Source organism: Penicillium concentricum, assembly GCF_028827145.1.
Source record: "Penicillium concentricum strain IBT 3081 chromosome Unknown utg000003l_segment0_segment0, whole genome shotgun sequence".
Taxonomy (NCBI): Eukaryota; Fungi; Ascomycota; class Eurotiomycetes; order Eurotiales; family Aspergillaceae; genus Penicillium; species Penicillium concentricum.
Genome location: NW_026622756.1, coordinates 1,737,279 through 1,750,183, shown reverse-complemented (window position 1 = coordinate 1,750,183; position 12,905 = coordinate 1,737,279). Strand labels below are relative to the sequence as shown.

Below are 12,905 nucleotides of genomic sequence, written 5' to 3'. Positions count from 1 at the left end.
AATGTGTGTCAGCAGACCTCCGATGACGTTTCATGCTGACCTTTAGACTTTAGTCCAAGATGAGATCAATAACGTATCTCACAGGCTGTTCATCAACCAGCACATGCCCAAAAATATAAGGCTATTGACGGCTATCTCTTCCTTTAAATCAAACAAAGATGAAGGCATTGCAATTTACGTTTCTTGCACCCCGGAATCCGCTACTAAGCGGGACTTCCCGCGGGGCAAAAAGACTGACGGCGATATCGGGTTGACTCAGCGGATTTTAATCTTTACTTACTTATACTCGCCGCGATCTCGCCACAAATTGCCTAAAAGCGATCACAGGAATCCCAATTGAAACCTCTATATATCACAATGAGCAACATCGATACTCGTCTTAATGTTTCCCCGGTACCTCCGGACGAGATCTTCGCCCTGAACGGCGCCTACGCAGTCGATCCCCACCCGCAGAAGGTTAGCTTGGGCGTGGGTGTCTACCGGACAGACGATGGAAAGCCATGGCCTCTTCCTGTCGTACAAAAGGCTGAGAAGGCGCTGGTGGTAGACGACGACCTCTTCCGCCACGAATACACTGCGATCGAGGGCGATGTGCCTTTCCTAGGAATTGCGCGGGATCTGATGTTCGGATTTGAGGGCAAACAAAGCGAAGAAGACGCCAAGGCACGCATTGGTTCCGTGCAGACCGTCGCCGGTACCGGTGCTAACCATCTCGGCGCTTTGTTCCTTGCCCACCACATGAAACCCACCAACGTGTGGCTGTCAAACCCATCCTGGGCCAACCACCAGACCATTTGGGAGCTGGCCGGCGTGCCCCGCAAGACATACCCGTACTACCATGCCGCAACCCGGTCCTTCGACTTCGAGGGCATGATGTCTTCCCTCGAGTCCGAGGCGCAGGAGGGCGATGTTGTGCTGCTGCACGCTTGCGCGCACAACCCCACCGGCCTGGATCCCAACAAGGAGCAATGGGTTGCCATCGCTGACCTTTGCGAGCGCAAGAAGCTCTTCCCCTTCTTCGATTCGGCCTACCAGGGCTTCGCCTCGGGCTCCGTTGAGGAGGACGCTTGGGCCGTCCGCTACTTCTTCAACAACAAGCCGGACATGGAGATGTGTGTGGCACAGAGCTTCTCAAAGAACTTCGGCCTGTACGGTCAGCGCGTTGGTGCGTTCCACTACTGTACCAACCGCGCCTCAGTCTCCATTCGCGACGTCGTTGTGAACAACCTATGCCACCTGATCCGTGGCGAGTTCTCCATGGGCCCGCGTGTTGGCTGCACCATCGTCAAGAAGGTTCTTACCAGTGACGAGCTTACTGCCGACTGGCATGAGGACTTGAAGGTCATGAGCTCGCGCATCAAGGCCATGCGTAAGGCTCTATACAATGAGCTAGTCCGTCTGCAGACCCCTGGCACTTGGGAGCACATCATCCAGCAGGTAAGCTATTCGGATCGTACTATATGTGTAACATACTTTGTACTAATTCTTTTCTTAGAACGGCATGTTCTCCTACACTGGTCTTACCCCCAAGCAAGTCTACGCCCTGAAGGACAAGTACCACATTTACCTGCTCAAGTCGGGCCGAGCATCTATCAGCGGCCGTAAGGACCCCCAATCATAGATACTCATAAACATAAACTGACATTGCACACAGTGAGCCAAAAGAACGTCGCCTACGTCGCACAGGCGATTGACGATGTTATTCGCAACGAGAACTAAATTCGAAACGAGTCCAAACTAGATTTGTTTTGAATTTTCATTTTGCTTCGCCTCGATATACATTTTGGTCTTTCACAAGGGGCTGAGTTTTTGTTTTTGCAGACTACTGACTTTGCATCTGGCTGGCCCATCTGATTTACGATGTTTTATGATAGAATTACAATTTAGAGAACCAAGCCACACGTGCAGTTTTGGTGTTCTTACCTATAATAGTCTCCAAATGTCTATTCAGATAAACCAGATCAATCGAGTCAATGAGCAAGGCTGCATTAGGAAAATAACGTACTGTACATATAACAGCAAACACGAAAATGAGAAAGGAAAATGAGGAATCAATGTTAGAGCACGTTCGTAAGAATCCTATGGTTTGTCCGCTCAGGTGAAAAGACACGCCACCGACCATAATGTAAAACTGTACTGGATAAAATCGTAGACGCTGGTTGACAAGGGGGACAAAGGTAGTATAGGCAGGTCAAGAGATTGACCGCGAAGCAAGAATAGAGCGGAATAGACCATCCGAGGGCTATTCAGAGAGGCACTTCGTTGAAGTCACTTTCAATCTCTTTGCCTTTGCCCTTCACGTCTCCGAGGGTTACTGACTCAGAGTTATCCTCGGGCCTGTGCTGTGGAAGGGTTTGCTCTTTCTCTGCCTCTTTATCGGTCTCCTCTGCAACTTCGACTTCAGGCTCCTCGTTCTTCGCCTCTGGAGTAGGTGTCGCTTCTCGCTCACCATTCCGAGTAGGCTCATCTGCATCTTCGGCTTCATCCTTGGGCGGGGGCGGAGGAGGCGGGACGTCGTCTTCCCCATCTTGTGATCCAACCTCCTGTGTCTGCGCCTGCGCCTGGGGTTGGCTACTCGTCTCCCCTCCAGGGAATGGAGTCAGAGGAGGCTCCTCAGGCACCTGCTCTTGCAGAGGGCTCCGTTGGGGCTGAGTGCTGGGTCTTCCCTGGTTGGCAGTTGCAGACGAAAGGCTAGAAGTAGTACGCTGGTGGGACGAGCCGTGGATCACGCCGAGTTGACGGGCCTTGGGATCTGCGTTGAGGTAGTAGCCACGCACACCGGCAATGGTTCCCTCTGTCTCGCAAGCATCCACCCACTCCGGTACCACAACAGGGATGTTCATCTCCACAGCCTTCTCCCACTGCGCGCCCCGTCCTTCCGTGCAGACGAAGTGAGTGGTATCGATACGGACCGAGTCAATCATCTTGCCTCCAATGCGGTCCAATGCAGCACCGAGAGCCTCCTTCTGCTGCGGGTCAAGGACGCCCGTTGTGACAGTGATACCGGACAGGTCGGTCATCTTGTGTGTACGACACGTCAGCTTCTCCGACTGGTAGGTGCCAGCGGTAGTCCGCAGGACCAGATGGAAGGAGTACTCGGAGTGAATAGCCAGACCACTGATTTTTGTGCTGCGTGTCTCGAGAGGGCGGGGTATGGAGCCGGCCTTGGAGCCATTGCGGTAGAGGGAGAGCGATTTCAGGGATGCAGTGGCTAGGTCGATTGGGTCCCACTCGAGAACGAGCGAGGTCTGGGTTGCATTTCGCAGGCGTAGAACTGGTGGCGACGGGGCCTTGACACCGTAGGTATTTAGGATTCGCTTCTGGAGGGATTGGAAAGCAGATGCGCTCGCTGCTTCGGCCGCATGGTTGCGCGAAACGGTGATATCGACAATGCTGCCTGAGCTAATGTTGTTCGGAAGGAGGACTGAGGGGAATTCAATCTGCGCGAAAATCAGTAAGGTGTCTTTGTTTGCTATTGATGTTCCGCAGAATTGCAAGTTGTCGATGTCTGGGGGAGTAGGGAGTAGGGCGACCAGGGGTTTGAGCTTACGAGTCGATTGTCTTGGGTAAGGAGCACCGCGACACCGGCGTCTACCTTGCCAACTGTCAAGGAAACCAACATGGCGAGAATGGAAGGGGAAGTTTAGGATAAGTGGTGGTGGTTGTCAAGTTCTTAGCCTAGACCGGGGGCGTTGATTCCGCCAGATCGGCATTTAGCGAGATACGGGAAGCTAAGATACTCGCGCTTCTATATTTACTTCTGTACCTCGGAGGCAACAACGAACAATTATTTCTAAATAGGAGGGTATAATAGATTGAATGAAGAGTTGAGATAATTTGAATCTCAGATGCAAAGTAATTTCCCCCAAACGCCATAATCGCAATGTCGCCCAGATGATATACAGCAACAGTCCAACAACGGACTGCTAGTATGATACAAGATGTTATGGTAATATACATTGAATCCCACGGGGTCGCATGGTGTCCCCATCTTGCCCCGGCTTCACTTTTCGAGCGTGGCTCATCGACAATCGGTCATTTAGGTGGTAATTCATGATCCAGAAGCAAGGTTAATAGATGATGTGCATCATTTTGGATCCCCTCGAAGTCCTGTTTCACACATGGCGGCTGAATGTAAATGTCCATGGTTCCTGACAATTTTTTCCCTCGCAAAGGAAGAGATTCAGAACCGAGGGGTTTCCCTAGCTTATCCAATCCGTGCTGCTTCAGAGCCTGCTCGAAAGCAATTCGCACTCTGCGCCCGCACCAGGAACGAACCACCCGCTTGCTTTGCTGGATCTGTGACACTGAAACCCGCCACCATAATGTTTTTTTTTCACGATGTGCGCAGAGATCGACGATTTTGGGCCGGATTGGATGGGTAGGGGCATTCAGGTAGCGTGCGGCAACTGGAGGAGTGTTGCATTTGGGCCAATACCGAAGCACCATGCTATTTGTGGAGGTGACAAACTTCATTGCCATGATGAAAGAGGACTATCGGTGGTTGTATGGGTATGCTGGTTTAGACTGTGAAGTATAAGGAGAGTCGTAGCACATTGATATCATGTCGGATTGAACACCACGAGGTTCATTGAACTAAGCCGGCGAGGGCCTATGAGCAAATTGGATGGGCAATTGGAGGTTCGGGATATGAGTTCAGAGAAGTATCATCACCAGAAAGTATCGTAAATGTATTGTGAATGTACTCGGGAAGCGTTGAATCTTCGGAGGTTTCGTGAATAAAGTAGTCGCGTGCTTGTCAAGACGGTCGCACGGAGGGCAAGACAGCTGTAACTGAAATGAGTGTTCAGACTCTTAGCCAATCTGACAGCACCTTGCAAGAGCTCTGAGACTTCCTTAGAAATGCCCAAGCTTCTAAGCATCGCCTCATCTTTTTCTGCCAATCAAACTAGGCGGTCAAACCTACCCCGAAATCAGGCCAAAAGGCAGAAATTTTCCCGGAAGGGGCGAAATCACTGACGCCACTGGGCAGCCAGTGCCTGATTACATAACATAAAAGATTTGAATAGCAGTGCACAGAACCCCCACCTCCTTCTTTCTTCCACTCTCCCTTCCCTAATCCACCTCGATTAGGACTCTTCAGATCTTCGTTGATCTAAGGAAAAAACATACCCCAGAGAGCTTCGACCCAGGTGAAGGTCGCAACATACCAATATGCCTAAGAATAAGGGAAAGGTAAGCGCGCAAAATATCCAACCCCTCCTGTTGGTGATAATTTCCTCGCCACATCCACTGTCTCCTACTCAAGGGTGGCCACCTAACCCTCGAGCTGGTGACATTTTGAGACCTGTGGAAGGATTTTCATCTTGGAAATCACTGATAATACTTCAAGTGACACATGCTGACAATCGAGTATAGGGCGGTAAGAACCGTCGTCGCGGTAAGAACGAGAACGACAACGAGAAGCGTGAACTTGTCTTCAAGGAGGAGGGCCAGGAGTACGCTCAGGTCGTGAAGATGCTGGGCAACGGTCGCCTCGAGGCACTCTGCTTCGATGGCGAGAAGCGTCTCGCCCACATTCGTGGCAAGCTTCGCAAGAAGGTCTGGATCAACCAGGGTGATATCATTCTCCTCTCGCTCCGTGACTACCAGGACGAGAAAGGTGATGTTATCATGAAGTACACCGCCGACGAGGCCCGTTCTCTGAAGGCCTACGGCGAGCTTCCCGAGCACGCCAAGATCAACGAGACCGATACCTACGGCGGTGAAGGCCTGGACGACAACGTCGAGTTCGACGAGGACCGCGAAAGCGAGGACGAGAAGGATATCGATGTCGACGAGCTCTAAGCTCATCCCCTGCTACTCCCAGAGTTCGATGCTCTGCCCTGCAAGAATACCCCGGATACATCCTTCCTCGGTATTCTCCATGTTCGCCAAATTCCTCTCCTCCTACTCGCCGCCGTTGGCACAGTGCCGTCGCTCATCTGCTCCGAAACTGCCTTTGACTACTTGCCACGCGAGGCACTTTCGACATCCGATTCCCTCTGTACATTCGTTCGAACGGACCAAGAGCATCAATCACCTCCCCAGCCTACGACGCTGCTTCTCACCTCGGCTTGCATGAGGATAGGGACACCCTCCCTCCGTGCTGGCGCTACTGCGACAAATTTTACGGGCTTGAAGCCATCGAACAGAGGACCCTCGGTGTTTGTCCATTGGCGATTCTGGATTTTCCAAGGTGGATTGATCCTCGATTCCATTTTCGTCTTTTTGCAAATATCTTGGGATCATGACAGAGACTAAAATGATTGTTACGCACACATCATGAACCTGTGTGCTTGTTTTCCTGCATTGCATTGCATGTGGTGTGTTTACTCTGCTCAGCCTCGACTTGCTTTTCTTTTCGTTCTTTTATGATAGAGTCATGAAATGGGCCACGAGAATTGAAAATATTATCTTTTAGACCTAGCAGACATGCTTTCTTTGTAGACCAATTCAAAGAAGTAATCAGGCAAATCAAGTGAATTCTTGTAACTAACTAGCCAATTCCAGCGCATATTATGCACAGGCCAGGTATATCTTAGATGTGTTTACGTACAATTTCTATCTAAATATTCTATGTATGTCTTCGCTGAAATATCAATCAAATCAAGAATCCAAACTACCCTTCCCCTTAGTCGATCCCTCTACACACTGCCCACTCCCAAACATAGCCTTCGCCGCAGCCTGCCAAACAGTCTCCCGTTCCAAATAATTATCCAGCGTATAGAACAGCCGACATTCAGCAGCCTCATAAACAAACTGCAATGGTGTCTCACCATCCTCCGGGTCATACTCATCCCGCAAATTCAGGTTGCCACTCCATTGAAGCGACGCCGTCATGCTCGGGCTGGACTCATTGAATGCCTTCCACTCAGCAGTTGTCAGAAGTGGCGATCCACTGTTGACGGAGTCTCTAATCAGCCCGTTCGCTTGCTCAATGTACCCATTGATATAGTTGACCCCGAGTGACTGGCCGCCCTTGACGCCACCGACGCCCTGCATCGGTGCCTTTTGTGGACGGCCGCCGAAAGTGATTGTGCGGACGCCCTGGCGTTTCATCAGCTTGACGAAAAACGCGCAAGTTGAGACGCAGTCGCCATCTGTGATCTGTCATCAGAGTTGTGTTAGTTTGTTTTCTGTTTTCTGTTTTCTGTATTGTGTGGAAAACGATCACTTACAATAGCGATGTTATCCGCCGAGAAGGGTGATTTGCTTGGGTTCAACGGAACTGGTCCGTAACCGTTGATGGGGAAGACCTTTGAAGAGGTGGAGGTGTAGTTGAAGTTGGCTAATAGGCTAGAAGCAGAGCTTCCCAGGATTTCGTGCGGCCCATAGAGATCTTCCCACGAGCTGAAGTCGGTTTTCTGGTCTGGCCGTACCATCTGCCGATACGCAAAAACATTACTTGTGTCTGTCTTGTTGTCGCGCGAGTATGCTTTTGTGAGAAATTTGGCTGCATCGTGTGCTCGGAACCGTGTCGCTGTGTATGGTGCGGCATTGGGGAAGAGGATGCGGGACAGGTCGATGCCAATAGACATGTATCCACCGGGATTGGATGAGAGGTCGATCAAGAGGTTCTTCTTTCCAGCTTCAGTGCTGTTTTGTAAGAAGTCGACCGCGATCTTAGCGACCTCTGCTGCGCTGGATGAGAAGGTGGGCAGAAAGATGATGGCTGTGTCCTCCAACTCTGATATTTTAGAGTAATATCCAGCAATTGAATTAGCTGAGTTGCGCCAGGTAGTGGTGGGAAATCCTGCTATCTCGGAGGAGGCCTTCTCGGCGCCGGATGGGCTGGTCGAAGCTGTAGATAAGTCTCGAGGAAGACACTCAATGTCGTAGAGGTGCGTGCCGTTTTTATAAGAAAAGAATTTTTCGCTCGGTGTGGCTGTTTTCTGAATAGTCTTTTCGGTGCCATTGCCAAACTTGAGTGATAGCTGGGCGCCATCAGTCCAGTCTCCAATGGAGGTCCAGATTCCATTCACACTAGTAGGAGTGTTGGTGACACTGCGGGCTGGCGCGGGGAATACTCGATTGTACCTGCAATAGTTAGTGTGATTCAATGCCATAGCTGCAGAAGGGTACTTACTGTGCATCGCGATCCTGGAGATTCTGGTCACTGGAATATGATTCAAGGTATGTAGCCACGTTGGCTCCGTTGATGGACACGAGAGGCGAGACGGCGTCTGGGTCGACCTTCTGCAGTTTTGCATCACCTGGTATGTTAGTTCACAGTCTTGACGCAGATATCGAGCTGAACATACCTAAAGAGTACACCTGGGGAAGTGCGAGCCCATCTTTTGAGATTGACACTAGAGGCATATCAATTTGATATGTGAAGATTGACTGCGAGCATAGCTGGAAGGCCAAGTGACCATCATGGGCCGTTTTGATAAGGTGGCTAATTTCCAAGTCCATTTCAAATTGGCTGGTATAGCTGTTGCTCTTAGCCTTGGCCATGATTGTATCGATTTCCCCCATGATATCCGTGGAGGGCATGGTATACCCCGATGGGGGATCTAGCAATACAAGTTAGTCAGGTTGAAAGATTCTCATTCGAACTCATACTTACTCTTCAAAATATCGATAGTCGACTGGAACTCGAGGATCTTGCGAACCTGAATCAGGAAATTAACGGCACGGTCCGAGTCAAATGGCATAGATAGCAGACACTGATGTGCCAGGTCATGAGGTACGATGGCATTTGCTGCGACCGTTAGTTATTAACCAATTGATGATTTCGAGTCCATAACATACTCTGGTCTTGATTAGCATCTTCCACCAACTTGCTAACTTGAGCACATGGCTCAACATCGCGTATACTTCTGGCAGCACCGGCAACAGCCGCCAAAGCGATGGGAGTCAACACAGTCTTGAGATGCATGGTGATATGTTGAAAACGTCAGGAATCTGCCATAATATTTCCGACGTCAAAGGGACCCATTCTCCACTGTTTCTCAGGGGCCCTTGCTTCGCTTCGGTTGTTGACTGGGGGAAGTTGACTGGGGCTGTTCTGTTTTTAGGTAGCTGATCTGCACGATCGACGCCAAGACGAAAATAGGCCTTATAGGGGGGATGGGGGGGGGGGGGGGTACAGAGTACGGAGTACGGAGTAGACCAGGCTCAAATCGATTAAGAGTCCAGAACTCGGATGTCTCGGCTGCTTGCTTTTTTTTTTTTTTTCTTGATGGGATGATGTACATGGTAGTTGTGTCTGTTACACATTGCCGCCTTTGTTGACATACACAGCTCTTTTGTGAATCTTCGAAGCAAGATGCTTATTTAATTTACATCGAAGTCATCACTTCATTCATGCACTAGAGACTTCAGGCTGAATCCTCCATTAATCAAATACGCTTTTATGGAAGAAAGCAACGATCTTACGTGCAGCTTCTTTACCAACCAGCGGATCCAGCTGCTCGACATCCATGTTGGCGATGTCTCTAATATTGTCCGTTTCAATGATTAGCCGCTCTAGAGCTTGGGGCGTAACACCGGGAACAGCTCTCAGCATGTCCTGTGGAAGAAGATTGAAGGTACGGTGCTCAATCCCAGCGGCAGCCATGACGTCGGCAGAGCCAGACGAATTAGATATATCAATATCAAGGCCTAGTTGAACTGCACGGAGTGGATCTGGCTCCTGGGAATTCTTTTTGAGCTCTGCAAAAATTTCAGCTGTCTGGTAAGGTGATGAAGACCAGATGATCTTTAGGCGTGGGAAGGCGAGAGTGAGGAGCACAAGTAGATGCTGAGCGGACTTTGGATTAGATGGATTGGCAAGCGCGCTGCTGCTAGTGCTGGTTGCAGTGCCGGAAGATGAGAAACCGTAGTCTGTCATAAACGTGGGCCCTGTTGGAACGGAGGCGAACGCATCAAAAGTGAAAGATTTGTTTTGATCAAATTCAATCAACAGTAACGGGTTCTTGTAATACTGGAGCATCGTCTCGGCCTGGTTGTAGAGGCGGCCGTTCTTGAGAGAGGTAATGAGATCACGGATCGATTTCCTTTCGACGCAAATGTCTGGAGTGAGAATATAGTCACCAACAGTGAGCTGGCAGGGAATCACGATCATGTTGTTTCCATGTAACAGAGATGGTAGGGCACTTCGGAATTCCCGCACATCGACTACAACTCGAGGAGGGGATGCTGTAGCTGCCAGTCTTCCTCCTCCAGCAATACGAGTATTGACTGTCCGGAGGAATTGCTCCTGGGGGTCTTCATCCTTTTTGTCATGCGTCAAAGTGACTGCCATGTTCTGAAAAGCACGTTAGCTAGCAACTTGCAGTGTGTAGTTGGGTATCTTACCCCCTTCTCTTTGATCAGCTTTGTGAATGAGTCTTTCTCTCGTCGAACAGCACTCAGATACCGCTGTTCCTCGACAGAGCCACCATAATACATGAAGTAAACCTTCACGTTTCGCCCCGAATGGGAACTGCGATAAACCTCAACCCTCCGAATGAATGCGGGATCGGGTTCGTACATGATAATGTATCGCGGACGCACTTCCTCGAGTATATGCTCATCCATGTCACCGTCGTAGGGGTGTATCATGACCAGATCGTTCATATCATACAATTCGTAGAAATCTTCCATATCCTCCAGGTCATCGACAATAACCTCCTCTTTCTGCATTTCTTCCACCTCGGTGGGTTCAATCTCGTTTAGCAAGCTGACAACCTGACCAGGCAATTCAACATCGGTTTGGACACTGCTATTTGGCACACGACCTGCAGCTGAGGTAACTGCACCACCACCACGTACTCGGCGACGTTTGTTTGGGGGAGGGCGTCCTTGATGCGCACTCTGGGCTGCTGACGACTCGGAAGGTTTTCCAGATCTGTCATCCTCTCCTGACTGGGATAAATTTTTGTTGACATTTGAGAGAGACCTCTTCCAATTGAGGTAGTCTCGCAGCCTACGCCGCATCATAAGCTCCGCAGAAGGCTTGTCCTCGCTCAGATCATCATCTTCTTTGGGATCGGACCCTTGAGCAATTTTGGAATGCATGGTGCCAATGTATTCGCGAAGCTGGCGACATACTCGTTGATCACTGCACATGATCAATATGGTGCTATTTGATTGATCCATTCTTGCAGGATGGAGGTAAGCATCGTGTTCAATTTCTGCAAGGACCTCTGAGAGGACACTCCACTTTGGGAGTTCCTCTAGAGCTGGGTGCAACTCAGAAGAAAATGTAGTCGAAGATGAAAGGCGGGTCAGTTCGTTGTTCAATTTGCCTTCGTAGGCTCGTGATTTGGCCGTCTGGAAAAGCACATGGGCAGCATCAAGGAAAAGCCACGGAGAGTAATTATGTTTGTTGGAGCCGGGAGGCGGAGCATGCGCAGACACGATAGTATCAAGGTACTTGATGAAATATACCGCATCGTAGCTGAGCAAAGCACTGCAGAGCTGTAAGTATTAAAGGAATGGAAAGAAATGCGGAAGACATACTGAAGGACTCCTCGTAAGTCTGTCAGATCGCTAACGATTTGTCTCGTCCTGAAGCTCACACGATGCCAGATTGGGTCTAGTTGACGTCTGATAATCATATCGAAGTTCCTGTGCAAAGCACTGTCTAACGTCCACTCTTCCATATCCAACCCAGTGTTGCTCTTCCTGAGCTCAGTGATACTGATCTCTACACATTCCAGGACAGCATTCTGAATTTCCCTCATTTTGTCGCTCATGGGAACTTCCAACTCGATCACTTCTGCCTTGCGATTTCCTTCTAGAGACTCGGCAACAGAAATATGGAATCTAGGCCACAGTGATGCCTTGCGTAGGAAAAGGTTCCGCAGCATATTAGCCAACGGGGCAAATCCCGTAGTAAATGGCTCCGGGGAGTCTGAGAATGCTTTCAAGAAGCCACGCTTATTCGATTGCCGGTAAACCCGGACAATAAATGCTTCGAGGGACGTCGCCAAAACCTTATCAGCATGCAAAATAACCATCCCAGTGACCTTCTCGGGATCAAGAAGTCCTAGAAATATCAGCGAGTGTCTGGGCCACTATACTAGGCATACATACTCGATAACAAGTCCACAACCAATATTCTGGATGTCACACTCAGAATACCTCCTTCGGCATATAGTCTCTCCCTGGCAATTTGTCAATACACCGCAATCAAGATGGCAGAACCGAGAAACCTACCGCATCGGCACCGTAGCTTTCTCGGTATTGATCACTTTCAACCCCCTAGCAAGAGGGGACTTGCTGGTAGCATAATGCTCCGCCAATGCTGGTTTCAGGGTCCATCAGCCTCCAACACCAGCCTCCAACCTGGGATGTAAACCGATCCACATACCCTCTCCGATCCATTCATTCTCGCGTTCGTCTGCACCCACCACCAGGACCAGATTATTTCCTGCCGCATCATAAAAATGGAGAAGATTTGTTATTAGGTGTAGGAGCCCCAGGCCCCGTGCAAGAATGACTAGCTCATCTTCGGCGCGTAGTTCGGTGAAGAGTTCCTGCTGGTATTGCTTGATGGGGTTAGCGGTAGGCCTGCCTTGTATCGATAGGGTACTCACCAGTGGTAGAGACAGCTTCACCGGCACACTAGACCGTTCTGGAGGCATTGGGATCACTTCCTAACGCGTTGAGAAGAGAGGGGTCCGGTCATCGAGATGTCGCGCGATCACGTGTGCTATGATATATGACGTAATGAATTTATGAACCTGCGCAGGTGAGGTCCTTGGGAGTATACGCAGCCTTTGGATAAAATGAGCTGGATTCCAAAAGATAAGCTGATTTTACTATTTTGTCTGGTTTGCTTTATAATTCTTAGGCAGCTACTCTCTGTATGTTGGTGTTGGACCTAGTTTGGGTCATAGCCCGCTATAGATACACTCGACAAGGACAAGTTGTCTGGAATGGTTGAGTATGATATTAAATGAAGTACAAAT

General features: G+C 49.7%; 7 protein-coding genes across 7 annotated transcripts; 2 read left to right on the top strand and 5 right to left on the bottom strand.

Annotated features, from left to right (window-relative positions):
• Positions 1-357: 357 nt before the first annotated feature.
• On the top strand, positions 358-1,719 carry N7517_008497 (putative aspartate transaminase; the record flags this gene model as incomplete). Its single annotated transcript, XM_056726227.1, has 3 exons — positions 358-1,437; positions 1,496-1,601; positions 1,655-1,719. The coding sequence occupies 3 exons, from the start codon at positions 358-360 to the stop codon at positions 1,717-1,719; spliced, it is 1,251 nt and encodes a 416-aa protein (XP_056577078.1).
• A 527-nt stretch (positions 1,720-2,246) lies between these two features.
• Positions 2,247-3,622, bottom strand: N7517_008496 (putative chitin biosynthesis protein (Chs5); the record flags this gene model as incomplete). The annotated part of the gene is made up of 2 exons (XM_056726226.1): positions 2,247-3,440; positions 3,551-3,622. 2 exons carry the CDS (start codon positions 3,620-3,622, stop codon positions 2,247-2,249), a joined length of 1,266 nt encoding a protein of 421 aa, XP_056577077.1.
• A 413-nt stretch (positions 3,623-4,035) lies between these two features.
• On the bottom strand, positions 4,036-4,482 carry N7517_008495 (uncharacterized protein; the record flags this gene model as incomplete). Its single annotated transcript, XM_056726225.1, has 1 exon — positions 4,036-4,482. The coding sequence occupies one exon, from the start codon at positions 4,480-4,482 to the stop codon at positions 4,036-4,038; it is 447 nt and encodes a 148-aa protein (XP_056577076.1).
• A 693-nt stretch (positions 4,483-5,175) lies between these two features.
• N7517_008494 (translation initiation complex factor eIF1A) lies at positions 5,176-5,808 on the top strand (the record flags this gene model as incomplete). The annotated part of the gene is made up of 2 exons (XM_056726224.1): positions 5,176-5,196; positions 5,380-5,808. 2 exons carry the CDS (start codon positions 5,176-5,178, stop codon positions 5,806-5,808), a joined length of 450 nt encoding a protein of 149 aa, XP_056577075.1.
• A 227-nt stretch (positions 5,809-6,035) lies between these two features.
• Positions 6,036-6,221, bottom strand: N7517_008493 (uncharacterized protein; the record flags this gene model as incomplete). Its single annotated transcript, XM_056726223.1, has 1 exon — positions 6,036-6,221. The coding sequence occupies one exon, from the start codon at positions 6,219-6,221 to the stop codon at positions 6,036-6,038; it is 186 nt and encodes a 61-aa protein (XP_056577074.1).
• Positions 6,222-6,609: 388 nt separating this feature from the next.
• Positions 6,610-8,884, bottom strand: N7517_008492 (uncharacterized protein; the record flags this gene model as incomplete). Its single annotated transcript, XM_056726222.1, has 6 exons — positions 6,610-7,110; positions 7,182-8,040; positions 8,090-8,216; positions 8,265-8,519; positions 8,573-8,707; positions 8,758-8,884. The coding sequence occupies 6 exons, from the start codon at positions 8,882-8,884 to the stop codon at positions 6,610-6,612; spliced, it is 2,004 nt and encodes a 667-aa protein (XP_056577073.1).
• Positions 8,885-9,343: 459 nt separating this feature from the next.
• N7517_008491 (ssDNA endodeoxyribonuclease RAD1) lies at positions 9,344-12,578 on the bottom strand (the record flags this gene model as incomplete). The annotated part of the gene is made up of 7 exons (XM_056726221.1): positions 9,344-10,255; positions 10,306-11,401; positions 11,452-11,980; positions 12,028-12,098; positions 12,151-12,238; positions 12,305-12,482; positions 12,531-12,578. 7 exons carry the CDS (start codon positions 12,576-12,578, stop codon positions 9,344-9,346), a joined length of 2,922 nt encoding a protein of 973 aa, XP_056577072.1.
• Between the last annotated feature and the right edge of the window lie 327 nt (positions 12,579-12,905).